At 42.8% G+C, this 13497-nt stretch overlaps 1 protein-coding gene across 1 annotated transcript in view; it reads right to left on the bottom strand.

Moving 5' to 3' along the window:
* Positions 1–13497, bottom strand: part of ABLIM3 (actin binding LIM protein family member 3) — a 105026-nt gene that overhangs the window by 58626 nt on the left and 32903 nt on the right. The window contains exons 3-5 of the mRNA XM_023537288.1: positions 8008–8145; positions 2065–2248; positions 120–232 (exon numbers count right to left, since the gene is read on the bottom strand). Of these exons, the coding sequence (XP_023393056.1) occupies positions 120–232; positions 2065–2248; positions 8008–8145 (435 nt within the window). The remainder of the gene's footprint in view (positions 1–119; positions 233–2064; positions 2249–8007; positions 8146–13497) is intronic.

Genomic DNA, 13497 nt, shown 5'->3' with positions numbered 1-13497 from the left:
CAGGGTTGGAACCTCCCCCACTTCCCTCCAGGCCTGCAGGAGCCATTAACGGAGGGAAGACAGGGGAGCCCTGGGAGATAGTGCCTGTGGACAGGGAGGTGCCAGTGGGGAGAACTTACGGCTTGGTCCACGGATCTTGATGGGCTTACTGCTGGTCATGGACTGGGAGCACGTCTGACACACACATTCCTTCCCGCTGAAGGTCACCTTGTCTCCAATGGGGAAAGGCTTCCTGAAAGGGGGATGAGGGAGAAATCAATACCTCTTCTCTGGAGGGATTCCATGTCTACTGGTGACCCGACAACACCTGTGCTCAAAGCTCTTTGGTAAACCACACAGTTTGCCTTCTAGAACACCAGAGAAATTCAAGTGCCATCCACAGGGCCAGGTTTACTAAACCACTCACTTAGGGCCAGGACTGGAACTGGGCTTTTTATATGAATTTAACACTGGGAAAAGCATGACACTTAGTTGAGCTTACATTTCTCATCTGTAAAATGAAGAGGTTAGTAACTCTTCCTTGAGTTGTTCCTTCTTCCTAGAAGGACTTTCTCCACCCCAACTTGATCTATCTGTATGTGCCAAGAACTCATTCAACTCCCAAATTTTCCAAAATTTCTTTCACCATCCAGGAAGTTCAGAAGTCCACAAATAACCTCTTCCTCTTCTCTTCTGCATCTGTGCAGTTTGAGTTCCACAGCTCAGACGTCTCAAGCTCATACATGGCCTGCCTCCCTAACTAAATATAAACCGTATCCATAATCCTCACACTGTTGATCCCATCGTGCAGCTACTCCTGCACATGAAGTTTGGAACCCTTGACATAAGCTTACAGTGGCTCCCCTGCCCTTGTGTTAGCAACGAGGGATGGTGGAGGGACTGCTATGGCGAGAGTCGGGGAGCTGTGTTCTCTTGATGGTTCAGGCACTGACTCATGATTAAAGGACATGAAATGACCTTGAGGGGGCGCTGCATATCTATGGGGCTTAACAAAATCTGATACCATATGGACCCTACTGTGCTAACCTCCAGTGGGTCTGGGATTCCAGAACCCAGAGCCAGGTTTTAAGAGATGGATGAATGAATGAATTCCACTTTTTACACACTATACCATTGGTCTCAATCAGAAACTTTAATTGTTTAGTTTCTCTAACTAGTAATTAACAGGTGTTTATTCTATGGGGAGAATAATTAATCTATAAATTCCTCTCTCAATTTAAAAATGCATATATATAGTCCAATAATACTTTACTTATGACTTAATCAGAGTGGTCCATTAAATTTTAACGTATTTGTGGGCAAGGATGAGATTTTGTTTATTTTTTATCTCCTTAATGTGCTGCTTGGCATATAGTGGAAACTTAATGTACATTTACTAAGTTAATAAGTGATTGGGATGCGGGGATGGGGAGGAGGGAAAAGGTGAGCTTTTTATCACCTATCAGATGTCCTGAGAGGCTAGATGATTATCATTATGATAATGACAAGAATAATGAAAGCAGATGCAATAATGTACCAGTCACTGAGCTAAGGTCTTTGTGTGCATCATCTCATTGATCTTCATGAAAAACACAATGAGGTTGAAATGGTTTTAATGCCCATTTTATTGATGAAGAAATTGTGGCTTATAGAGGTGGGGTCGCTTGCCAGGGTCATGGAGGAAGGTTGTAAACATATATTCCTGTAGCATGTGTGACCGATGTGTGAGAGCCTGGACCAGGTGCGTGGTTTCTAAACTGAGTTCTGAGAGGCCAGGGTACTCAGTGGTTCCTTTGGGCCTTTTGATGGGAAATGGGAGGCTGAGTGTCGGGGCTCAGATCCTTACTATGCTTTCATCACAGGACAAACTAGTGTTTTACACTGGATTACATTTGACAGAAAGGGTTCAGCTGCTAAAAATTTTGGAAACCACTGGCCTGTCAGATTCTTCCACCTCTGAGCTTCTAGAATTCAAGTGTCTAGCATAAAGCACTGTTAAGCCCCAGATATACCCTAAAAGGCCATTTCCTCCCTTCCCTGGGGGCTCAGGCAGAGGGTCCTGGCCTCTGCTGGCCACCGGCTTACCTGCACAAGCTGCACACGAAGCACTTGGGGTGGTAGGTGCGGCCTAGGGCGGAGATGACCTCGCCTGTGATGAAGTCCCGGCAGCTATCGCAGCGGGTGCCGTAGAGTTGCTGGTAGTCCTGGGTGCAGATGTACTCCTGGTTCTTGAAGAAGAAGCCCGACTGGGCCAGGCCACAGCCGCACACTTGGGGAAACAAGGAAACAAGGACAGACTGAGTTCAAGGCTGGTATCTGACTTGGTAATTCATGTGCCAGAGAATGGTGGCACATCAGACTCATGGGCCTTCAGGGCCAATGTTCTTTACAGTATGGCCTGAAGACCGCTTGCATCAAAATCACCTGGTGGGCTTCTTAAAATGCAGATGCCTGGGTTTGCGGTAGACTCCTTGGGGCTGGGGCCCAGGCATCTGCATTTTAGCACACTCCTCAGCTGGTTCTGATGCACACTGACTGAGACCACTAATGTACAGTCCTCTCAAGATGTGGATGAAAAGTTTAAAGCCATGCTCATTGCGGCTCATGCAATACTACATAGCTGGTGGTATCATGAATTTGATAAAAGAATCATTCAGTGAAAAATTTCCTGGGCACTTCTTACATGCATGACTCTGGGCTAGGTGAGGAGCAGTGTGGGGACCATGTGCTCCGAATCCCAAACTGGAGACAACTTAGGATGGTAATGGGATGGATGACTTGAAGATTACAATCTGCCCTCATCATAGCTATAAAGGGTGTGTCTTTTCCCAGGTCTGAATGGTAAAACACAATCCCCAAACTATGAAGAGCTAATAATGTATGCAGAGAGAAGAACATACATCATGGGTGCCAGGCAGCAAGTACTGTGAGTAGGGCACAAAAAGGAGAACTGTCAGCAAGGGGAGGATCATGGAAGGCTTCTTGGACGAGGCAGCACTTTAGTTGAACTTTGAAGGAACAGAATAAGCTTAAGCACAGAGGCTGGAAGTTGCAAATGATATTTACATGGAGATGGGGCTGGGGTAGAGGTGATGTTTTCAGGGAGCAGAGGGCATAATACAAGAAAATATTGACAGGCTAGTTGGAGGAGGGCCCAAGTCTAGCTTGAGGACAGATGATAGAAGAGCAGGTAGATATAATTATAAGTGTCTGAACGACTGAATCATGTGAGACTATCCTCCCCCAAAGGACTTAGAAATGTGGGAAATGAGGTTTCCCTCTGAGAGTGAAGTTATGAAGTCAACACATGATGAGCAGAGCAGAGAAAGGCAATGTTTCTTCCAAGAGAAAGAATGGCTCTCAGGGCCACCAGAACTGCTGAGTGTATTGATCCAGCTAAAGGATGGGCCAGCCAGGAGGGGGCAGGTCAGCAATCAAAGGCAGGCCACTGGAGAGCCCATTCAGACCCTCTGACCAACTCCCTTGTTCTGCATCTGCATTCACCAAGCCACTGTCTGATAGTTTGACTTTCTATATAGATTGCCTTTGGGAGAGAAATAGCTGGTCAGGGCAACGTGAACTAGTCCGATGGAGAGTTGCACCTCTTGTTTACATTAATAAGCAGGCACTCTGGTTTTCTACATTGGTTTCTTGAGAACTTTGTTAGCACGAGTCAGCTCTCTCAAGCGTGACCAATGGTGGAGAAACCAATGAGACAGTTTCCAAGCCTGTAAGTGTGAGGACTTAGCCTGGAATGGGTGACATCACCCCAGTAAATACTACCTCATCTTGAACAAGCAAAGTTGTTCTGCAAAAGCAGCCAGGTTAAAAATAGGAGGGACTTCCAGGTAATGCCAGAAATATGTTGCAAGTGTTTGTTCACTTGGCAGGCCAGAGGCAGGCTGATGGGTCAAGGTGAGTGAGAGTGAGGGTAGTCCCAGATGTCACAGCAACAGGGGCACCAGTGTAGCACAGCGGGAGACGTAGTGGTCTGGGGGTCAGACCACATGGGCTCTTCCTCATCACTGCCACCAATTCTCTGGGTGACAACAAACTTGGCCTTCTTTCATCTGGGACCTCTGTTCACTTGTACATAAAATGAACCGAGCTCTTCTTCTGACACTGTGCCCTGTGAGTCTTGGAGCAGAAGAGCTTACTTCAGGGCTTACCATATGCCAAGCATTTTCAACTCAGTGTGAGGTAGAGCCAGAGGCCCCTGGGGACCAGCCCAGTGGAGAGGAAGGGCGAATGGTTGGAAGTAGTGGTAGAGGTGGGAAGTGGGGAAGGGTTCTTCTTCCATCAGGCTTCATGAAAATTCATCACATCAAACAATGCTGGGTCTGGAAGGCAGGCAAGGCCAGAGTACAGGCTGTTCTAGGGTGTGCAGGTGGCAGATCAATTGACTTCATTGCTGTGGAATTAGTTAGGTCATGGCCTCTGACCTCATTGGAAACAGCTCCTGTTTTTTCCCTTCTTTTCTCTCCTTTGTTTCCCCTGCCAACTCCACCCCCAGAGCCACCTTTCCCAGTGGAGAGAACCAGAAGGCCACAAGAAAACTCGGAACAATCAGTTCCTCCTTTTCCCCCAAGGAGTTGAAGGAGGAAGTTCTTGGTAGAAAGGATGTTAAGCTTGATAAGAATCTCAGGGGCTCTTGGAAATACAGTGGGGAGCACAGAGATGGAAGTCAAGCTGGACCCAAGACAGATGTATCTGACGTTCAGCAGCGCCCGAAATTCAAATAATAGGAAAGGCTATGGGGACGGATGTGAAATCAACACACCTGGGGCAGTCATTATTCTGTGAATCAAGAATATAGTCTTCTAATTTAAAAGAAAAACAGATCGCATGGTTTGACAATAGGACATAATATGAAAAGTTAGAAATGCTTTGAAAATATCCAGAAGGAATGTTCACTGCGAATATAATGCTAGCAGGAGGACTTGCGCACAGTTCTAGCATGTTTCAGTGGAAAATGTACTGTTTTGGGGGCCGCTGGAGCTTTGTCCATGTTCCTCTACCACTCAGGTGCTCTGGGACTTTGAAAAAGTTGCCTCACCTCTCTGGGGCTCGGTTGCCTCATTTGTAAGATAAGGGGGCTAGGTGGTAACTGAGGACACATCCAGATCTGAGAGATCGAGATTCTGCCATATTATTCTGTTGATTTTCAACTTTTCAAATAAGACCGAGTTCTACAAAATTTCAAAATCAAAGAGTTAGAAGGGTCCCTGAAGGTGATCTAGCTCATTATTTTAAATACTTAACTTGTGAAATATATTATGCATACAAAAAGTATATAAAATATGTATGTACAGTTTAAAGAATAATAATAAAATACACCCCAGGTATCTGCTGCTAAGCTTACAAAACAGAACATTACCAGCACCTGGGAAGCCTGTCCACCTCTCCCTAAAGCATCCCTTCCCATGGCGTCCCAAACTGTGTGTTTATCATTCCCTTGCATTATAGCTTTACTACTTGTGATGTTTCCACAAACAATATAAGGTGGATTATGGATAGACATTTTGATACAAGTTTTATTCTCTTTTAAGCGGTGCCAAAGTTGGTACAAACATGTTTCAGTGCTGTCGCCTTCTCCAGAGCCATTTTATTTTTCATCCATCTATACGTCGAGAGAAAGAATTGTGTGTGTGTGTGTGTAGGGGGAATCAGCTTTATTCAGAGGCCTCCTATTAGATTCCTACTTTGACCAGGCTCCAGGCTTTGCCTCTTGCTCTCATGATCTGTGTAGCCATCAAGGTAAAAGGTCAAGGTCTTCAAGGTTTAGCATAAACCATCAGGATTACAACTGGCATTGGTACTCACAGCTGGATTTCCGCTTTTATTTTTGTTACTCTTCAGATTTCTTCCTTTAATGTCAGAACTGTAGTGCATGTTCAAAGAGTTGTAAAAGAAATTCATGAGAGATTTTAGATTTTTCAAATGACAAGGCTATTTAGGGTAACTAATCCCTGGAAACAAAATCCTCTCATTTGTTTCATCTCTAAGCAAGTTGACATAGAAAAGAACAGTCTTTTTTTCCCTAAAATCTTCATTAAAAAAGATTCTGCAACCTCCCTGTGGTATAGACTGTCAAAATGGTCAAATTCTTCCTTTCTCTGCATTCATACCCTTGAAATCTGGTGCTGCAGATCCTCCCACAAAAGATTAAATTTATTTCTCCATTGCCTTGAATCTGGGTTGGCCATTTGACTTGTTCTTGCCAGTGGAACATTAACAAGTATGACACAAAATGAGACTTGAAAAGGTCTTGTTTATTGAAGCTTACTCTCTTGTTGCTCATGAATTCTGAGACCATCATGCAAATGAGTCCAAGCCAGCCCACTGGAGGATGAGAAGCCATGTGGAGCCACTCAGGTCAACAGTCTGTCTATCACAGCCAGCTGACCCGCCACGTCATCACGATGAGGCAGGCAGAGGTAAACAGAGCCAGCTCTGACTGGAAGAACTGCTCAGCCAACCCAGATTGTTGTTTTCAACTATTAAATTTTGGCATAAGCAAAAGTAATAAATATACTCTTTTACAACTATAATTGCAGAGTCGTAGTTCAAACCTCTTTATAACAATTTTATTATCTTCAGCCTTTGCCCTACCTCAGTTTCTGGGGATGTAAAAATGGTCACTCACAAAGATACTCTTGCAGGTCAACTTGCATTAAAGGGGTTTGCAACTTCTCAATATAAAATTTAAATCACATCAATTAAAATATATCCCATATATTCTTCCATAAACAAATTAGGGAATGTGTAATTTATTTGCTCAGTGCAGAGTTCATTTAGCTCCTGAGGAAAGAAATCCAGGATATTTGCAATGGCAGGAGAAGTCGATCTCAGATACATGAGGCTGAGGTTGGAAGCAGTAACTAAAATGAATAGATCTGGGGGTTTCGATTGACCTTAAATTCAATATCGGTCAATGGTGTGAAATGGCTCCTCAGGAAGCCCATTCGGTATCAGTCACATTAACAGAAATGCAATTCCTTGCTGTGTTTGGCAGACCTTGAGAACTGTGGTCTGGTCTGGGCATTATGCTCTAAGAATGACAGTGACAAACCAGACTGGATCAAGGAGGAAGACTCCAGGATGATGATATTAATTGGAAGCATTTCAGATGAGGCCTAATTTAAGGACCTGCAACATAATTGGGCTTGGGGAAGACCTGGCTATAAGTTTGTGAATGGCAGCCACAGGGAAAAGCAAATAAAAAGTGCTCATCAAACTTCATGAAGACAAATCTAAACCCAACAGTTGGAAGTTACAGGTTTCAGGTCAAACATTTTCTAAACCCATAGGGCAACCCGACATCAGAATGGCTGCTCTGTGGAACAGGAAGCCTGAGAGATGAGTCCAGGAAGTGAGGCTGGAGAGGAGTTTGTCAGGGGCACTGTTGCCCCATTGGGGCTAGAGAGCTCTCGAATTCTTTTGGCTGAGTCCCTCTTCCTTCCTGCTGCTAGCAGTCTTCTCCTTCAGGAACTCTTAGCTCAGTTGAGTCCAGGGTTCTAGAACTTAGCCACGGGTAAGCCGTAACAATTGGAGACAGCCCAACATCCATATGCTCCCACATTACAAACTTTACTGAAGTCAAGATGTACTTTCTCCCTTGTTAAACTTAACCTTTGAGGATTGTCACACTGACATAGACTAGGTGTGCTCATCTCAGAGCCACGCTTAGTTTTAGCCAGGACAGCTCTTTCACTCACTCTCAAACTGATTTAAAGGCACAAGGCAGGAGTCTTTCAGAGATGTAAGTTAAGCTCTCGGGACTGCCTTTTTCCTTCTGGACCAGTGCTACCACCCTGGGGTCGCCAGGCTCCCTTATCCCCATACCTCAGCACTTCTCTCCCTCTTCCTTCCCTCTTCATACTCCTCAAGGGAGAGTGCTCATAACAGACTCAAGGAAAGTCTCTTTAGGCCTTTGTAAGTATCTCAATTGCCTGTGTTTGTTCTGCCTGCCCCCTTGGCATGTCCTGGGGTGAGAGCATGGCCAAGTTGGGAAACTGGGCCTCTTACCTTGACAGGTGAAGCATCTGATGTGGAAGTGGTTATTGTGGACTCGAACCACTTCCCCTTTGCAGGTGTCTCCACATCGGTAGCACTGGATGACATTGGAGCTGCCCCGGGGATTGTAAGGATTCTGCTGATAAGGAACTATAGAAAGAAACAAAGAGATCTCCATGTAGAAAGCCCTCATTCTTTAAAAAGTCTGCCATAAGACATTATTATAATCTTAACGGGAAGAAAAAGCAGAAAAGATGGAAATGATTGGCAAAGTACTTTCAATACATTACCAGGCTGAATATATCAAGCTTTGTGTAAGATGCTGAGATAGCTCTGCCAGTGAGGAACCAAGTCTTCTCTCTTATAGGAAGCTCCACTGGCACCATGGAAAGAATCACTCAGTTCCTCAAAGCTCACTCAAAGTTAAAGCAATAGCACAGAAACTTCTGCTCACACCCTATTAGGAGAAGGTTCATTATTGTCTTGGCTGTAGAGATGACCATCTGATTGAGGGGGAATTGGTATCTCTCATTTAGACAGGTAGGCTTACTGGCTAAACTTTGAATAAGCACATTATAAGTTATTCTGGATTTACAGGAACCTTGAACTGCAAAGGAACTTAGAGATCACCTAATTCAGGGGTTCTTGACCTAGTGTCATAGTTGTTATGTCTGTTCACTGAAATTTGAACCTTTTGTTTAGGCACATGAAGGATTGCAAATGGTGAATTGCTTGGCAATGAAATGTAAATGGGAATTGTGTGTCACTTCCAATTGGAAGCCTGAAGAGCTAGTACGTGATTGGCCGTGTTGCCTTTCCCATAGCCCAGCATTCAGTGATACCCTGTGTGGTGTGCAAGATGCATCAGCTTGGATCCCTGATTAAGGAATCATAGAGCAATCTAACCCATAATGAATATCTATCATGAGCAAGGAAGAATTTTTGTTGTCATAGCCTCTAAGATTTTTTGTTACCGCAGTGTATCTTGACTGATACACCCGGGATCTAATACTTCTCTCTAATTAAATATAAAATTTGGCGTTTGTACATTACTCTATAGCTTTCTTCAGATTCTCAAAGATGACCTCTGTAACTGATTTTATCTACCCTCCTCTTTTTAAAGACAAGGAACAGTAGGACTTTGGATTATCGTCCACTTACAGGGGTCCTGAATCATATGTGCGCTATAGGACAAAGATACTTCCTTAGCCCTGAGACTGCTGCTTCTGACAACTTTGCTATCGAAGGTGGGAGAATAATATTCTCACAATCTTTCTCTCAAAAAGTTCATGCCCCTTATTTAACTCTTTTTTTTTCAACTTAAATTTAAGATCAAAGTTAAATTAGTTAACTAGTTAACTAAATCATGAATTAAATGGATTGATACATAGAAAGCATTTCAAAAAGTGCATTAAGTGATTCACAAATATTCACTGATGTCATGACCATCACATGCTCTCCACAGAATATCCACAAACATTCTCTTTCGTCCTGTCTTCTTTTCTTCTTTTTCTGATTCCTGCTCAATGTCCCTGGAAAATATTTCATTCTCTCCTCTCCCCAAAACTTGTGAGAAAATATAGATTCTGTTTATATGAGCAGTGCAGTGATCTACTGCTACTGCTGAGGACAACAAAGCTGTAAGTCTGAAAATAAAATAAGAACAAATAGTAAAATCATCACCATCAATGATTATCACTCTCAAAAGTATCCGAAAGTCCCTCTAGAACCTGCCTTATTGCTCAAGAACCAACTTCCAAGATCAATTAGATATTTTCCTGATTTGAATTCCTAGGGAAGTGAATTTGTGATCATGGTTTTTGGTCAAAGCTCAGTCTTTGAATTACTCAGATAAAAAGGCATAAAATCAGAGTGAGGGGATGGATTGGGAAAATAGGACATTTACTGATGAGGCCCCCAGCCCTGACTTTGTTGCTTGTCTCAGGATGAAGGTACTGTCCTTTGGTGGTGCTGACTGTGGCCAGAAATCCACAAGTGTCTGATGTTTGTAGATAGTCCCATAAGCAGAAATGCATGCATCATGGTGTGAGTTCTTCCATATTGCTGATTATTAAAAAAAAAAAAAAAAAAAAAAAGCAATGGTGTAGCAACATTTGAGCTTTCAGATGTGGGAATACCTTTCCTATCCAGACATTACCAATAGGAACTCTGGGGGTCAAGGAAAGCTATGCTGGGATATGTCACATCTGCTCCTACTCTGGAAGCTATCTCATTTCCAATAAGATTCTGTGTCTTTGGCTAATTAATTCAGCAATTTAATCTTATTCTGTATATGTAGAGTTGTGTATAGAGAGTGTCATTTCCTCCCACCAATCTATAACCTTCAGAAACACTAAAATTTTATTGTTGATTTTCTACTGGCTATTATTCTAATTTTTATCTCAGAAAGTACTCATGTTCAGTCACATGAGTTATAACATTTGTCTTATGGGCAGATGTCTTTTGAATTCTAAATTGATTTACACACGAATTTTTGAACTGCCTCATATGTTTGGAACTGGCTATCCTTGAGAGCAACATTTGAGAGCAGCCATAGCCTCCAAGGACATTATCTCTGCTCTTGTGAAATAATCTATGAAGTCAAAAAGTTTAGATACCTGGATCATGCGATATATTTCTAAAATTCATTCAGGGAGTCTCTGGCTTCTGCTTAATGTTACTTGGCCAATAAAGGGCACCCAAGAGAGACATTCCTAGTTACTAGTCCTTAAGCAGTACAATCCAATAGAACTTTCTGAGTTATGGAAATGTTCTATACCTACGCTTTACAATATAATAATCGCTAGCCACGTGTGGCCATTAGGCACTTGAAATATGGCTAGTATGATGAGGTACTTAATTTTAAATTTTATTTAATTTTAATTGATATATATTTACATTTAAATGGTCACATGTGGCTAGTGGCTGCCATATTGGACGCTGAAGCCTTATATTTTTACAAATGAAACACCAGGCATTGAGAATGAGGAAAAAGAAATTAAATCTTTTTGACTCCTATTTATATAAAAATAACATGTATAAGTCAATTCAGAAATACCAGCTCAGACTTAAATTGTTATTATTTTTATCCCTGAAGAGTTTTGAAGATGTACTTAAAAATTAATTTGCAATAGGAACCAATTACACACACATTCACCCATCCTGAATTTGATCTGGAAACCAAAAATTCTGAGCAGTGAAATAAATAGTGATTTAAAAAAAATCTCATAAATTTTCAAGCACTGCAAGACTGAACAATCTTAATCTATCCAAGAATAAAAGCAAGAAAATCAATTGGCAATGGCTGTCAGTATAATTTTCTAAGACAGAAAATCAGCCAGTCAATGCCCGAGATTAAAAATTAAGGGTCTGAAACATTAAGTCCTCTTTTGTTTACATATCAAATCTTTAGCATTCTAAAAGCAAATACATCTTAATTCTATAATTAATTTGCAAGTAAAGCTCTTCCCAAATGCTACAAAGATAATTTAAAATTGTTGGAGCACAACAGCATATTGGAAGGGAAGGGGCGACCGGCCTCCTGGTGAGTTGAGCAGAGCAGGAAATGAATTCTGCTTCCAGGTCCTCCACCTGGCTGTTCTCCCTCACTATTCTTCATCTTCTGTGTTTCTCTCTGGTAGACGGTGCTGGGGTAACCTGGGCTCCAAGTCCCTCTCTGCCGTTACCTAGTTTTATAGTCTTGGGTGCATCTTCTAACTTCCTCTGGCCTCAAGTCCCTCTTTATTAACCGAGGAGCTTGGACACGCTGATTTATAAAACAATCTCCAAATAAAAACTGATTCTGGCTCTGTGGGTCCTTTTCTGTGGTCCTTTCTCTCCTTCCACACTCTCTTCTTTCCACTAACTGGTCTCACTTTTAAACTGGACTGTGTTGCATGTTATTAGATTTATTAGTCACTTTTAAGAGCAGATAATAGCAAACTTCCTCTCTCATAACAACATGACCTAAGTTACGTTCTCTTTACTGATGTGGTGCCTACACAATATTTTTTCCTCCCCTTAGGGTCGCTTGATAAAAACCTTTCCACAATTTAATAGAGTCGTCTTTAAAATGGTCTTTAAAAGGTAGAAGCACCTATGTTATGCTGTGGTATAATTAAAAGAGTGACAAAACTAACTTGGAGATAGTATAACAACTGTGAATAATTGGCTGGAAGTGTTATAAACACAGTGGGGCTTCTGGTTGAACAGTGAAACATCAAGCAGAGAATCAACCAACTCAGCAATGAGCTTGCAACAGCCCGGGGCCCAGGAAAGCAAGCGGGTGCAGCAGCTGTCACAAGTCAGCTTCCCCACTGCTTCATTAGAGCCCAAAGTACCCCGGATGTGTTCACAGAGCTTTGCTAAACAACAATGAGGAGACCCAAATGTAGATCCGGGCATCTCACAGGTTGAAAGCCATCTGCCTGAAAGGTTAGGGTGGGGTCTGGATGGAAGAGTATCTGGTAGTTACCAACAGGGGCCTTGCATTTGACTTTGGGGTTGAATCAGGGCCCATGACAGGGATCCCGTTTTCTGTGGTAAGAGCACAGAGATGTGGGACCCCACACTGAGAGGGGTGAGAAGCTCAGGCACAGAGGGTAATAGTGTGGACCCTGAGCCAGGAGGGCTGGGTTTGTGTCCCACTCCTGCCGCCTGCTGGCTGTGTGATCTTGGGCAAGTTAAGTGTGTGGCATCTGTCTCAATTTGAGCATCTCTAGAGTGGGAATGACTCAGGTCATTTGTGAATATTAAATTAAATTATATAAAATTGCTTAGCATCTAACTTGGGCTTAATAAATATAAGTGGTTATTAAGTTAAAGCATCTCTGAAGCCACCCATCCCCTCCTCCAGTGCAATGTAGGAATTCTTTCATTTGCCACTGAGCTTAGTTCAAACATTGTCAGATCCATTTTTGGACCAGTCCAGCTTAGGCAAAGGTTTTCTGGTTTTCCTTCCTTGTGGATTGTCAAGGAAAATAACCCTTGGCTGCTGCCCACTCACCACCTTAAGCGACCTCTTCTTTCTTCCCCTATCTCCGAGCTCTCTCTGTTTATGGTGTTCTGTGGGCTACAGAGGTGGGTGGCTGACATGCTTTTGATATATCCTGCAGAGCAATGTGTGAATTGGGTGTTTCCTGTTGTGGGAATGAGAGGCTATGATTTATGTTACCCCGGGGTGGTGTATTTTGGGCACATCTGCTGTTTCTAGGTGGACATGTTTGCGTGTTTGTTGTGTGTGCTTACTTAGAATAAATGAGTAATCTATTTTCTTAAAACTCTGATAGGGAGACTGTGAGAGCTGCTTTTGGTGACCCCTAACGGTCAGGCATGTGTCATCTCATGTCGTTACATCTATGTTTACCGTGTGAATACCTGGAACCAGACTTTTAGAGCAGGAAGGGACTGGGAGGTTATCCACACGCTAGATTGTGAGCAACACGAGGGCAGTGACCATGTCTACCTTGTTTGTTTGCCACTGCACCCTCAGTACCAGGCATG

The sequence above is a fragment of the Pteropus vampyrus genome, unplaced genomic scaffold (genome assembly GCF_000151845.1).
Source record: "Pteropus vampyrus isolate Shadow unplaced genomic scaffold, Pvam_2.0 Scaffold185, whole genome shotgun sequence".
Lineage (NCBI taxonomy): Eukaryota > Metazoa > Chordata > Mammalia > Chiroptera > Pteropodidae > Pteropus > Pteropus vampyrus.
The sequence above is the reverse complement of the archived record's forward strand: the minus strand, read 5'-3'. Positions and strand labels throughout refer to the sequence as shown.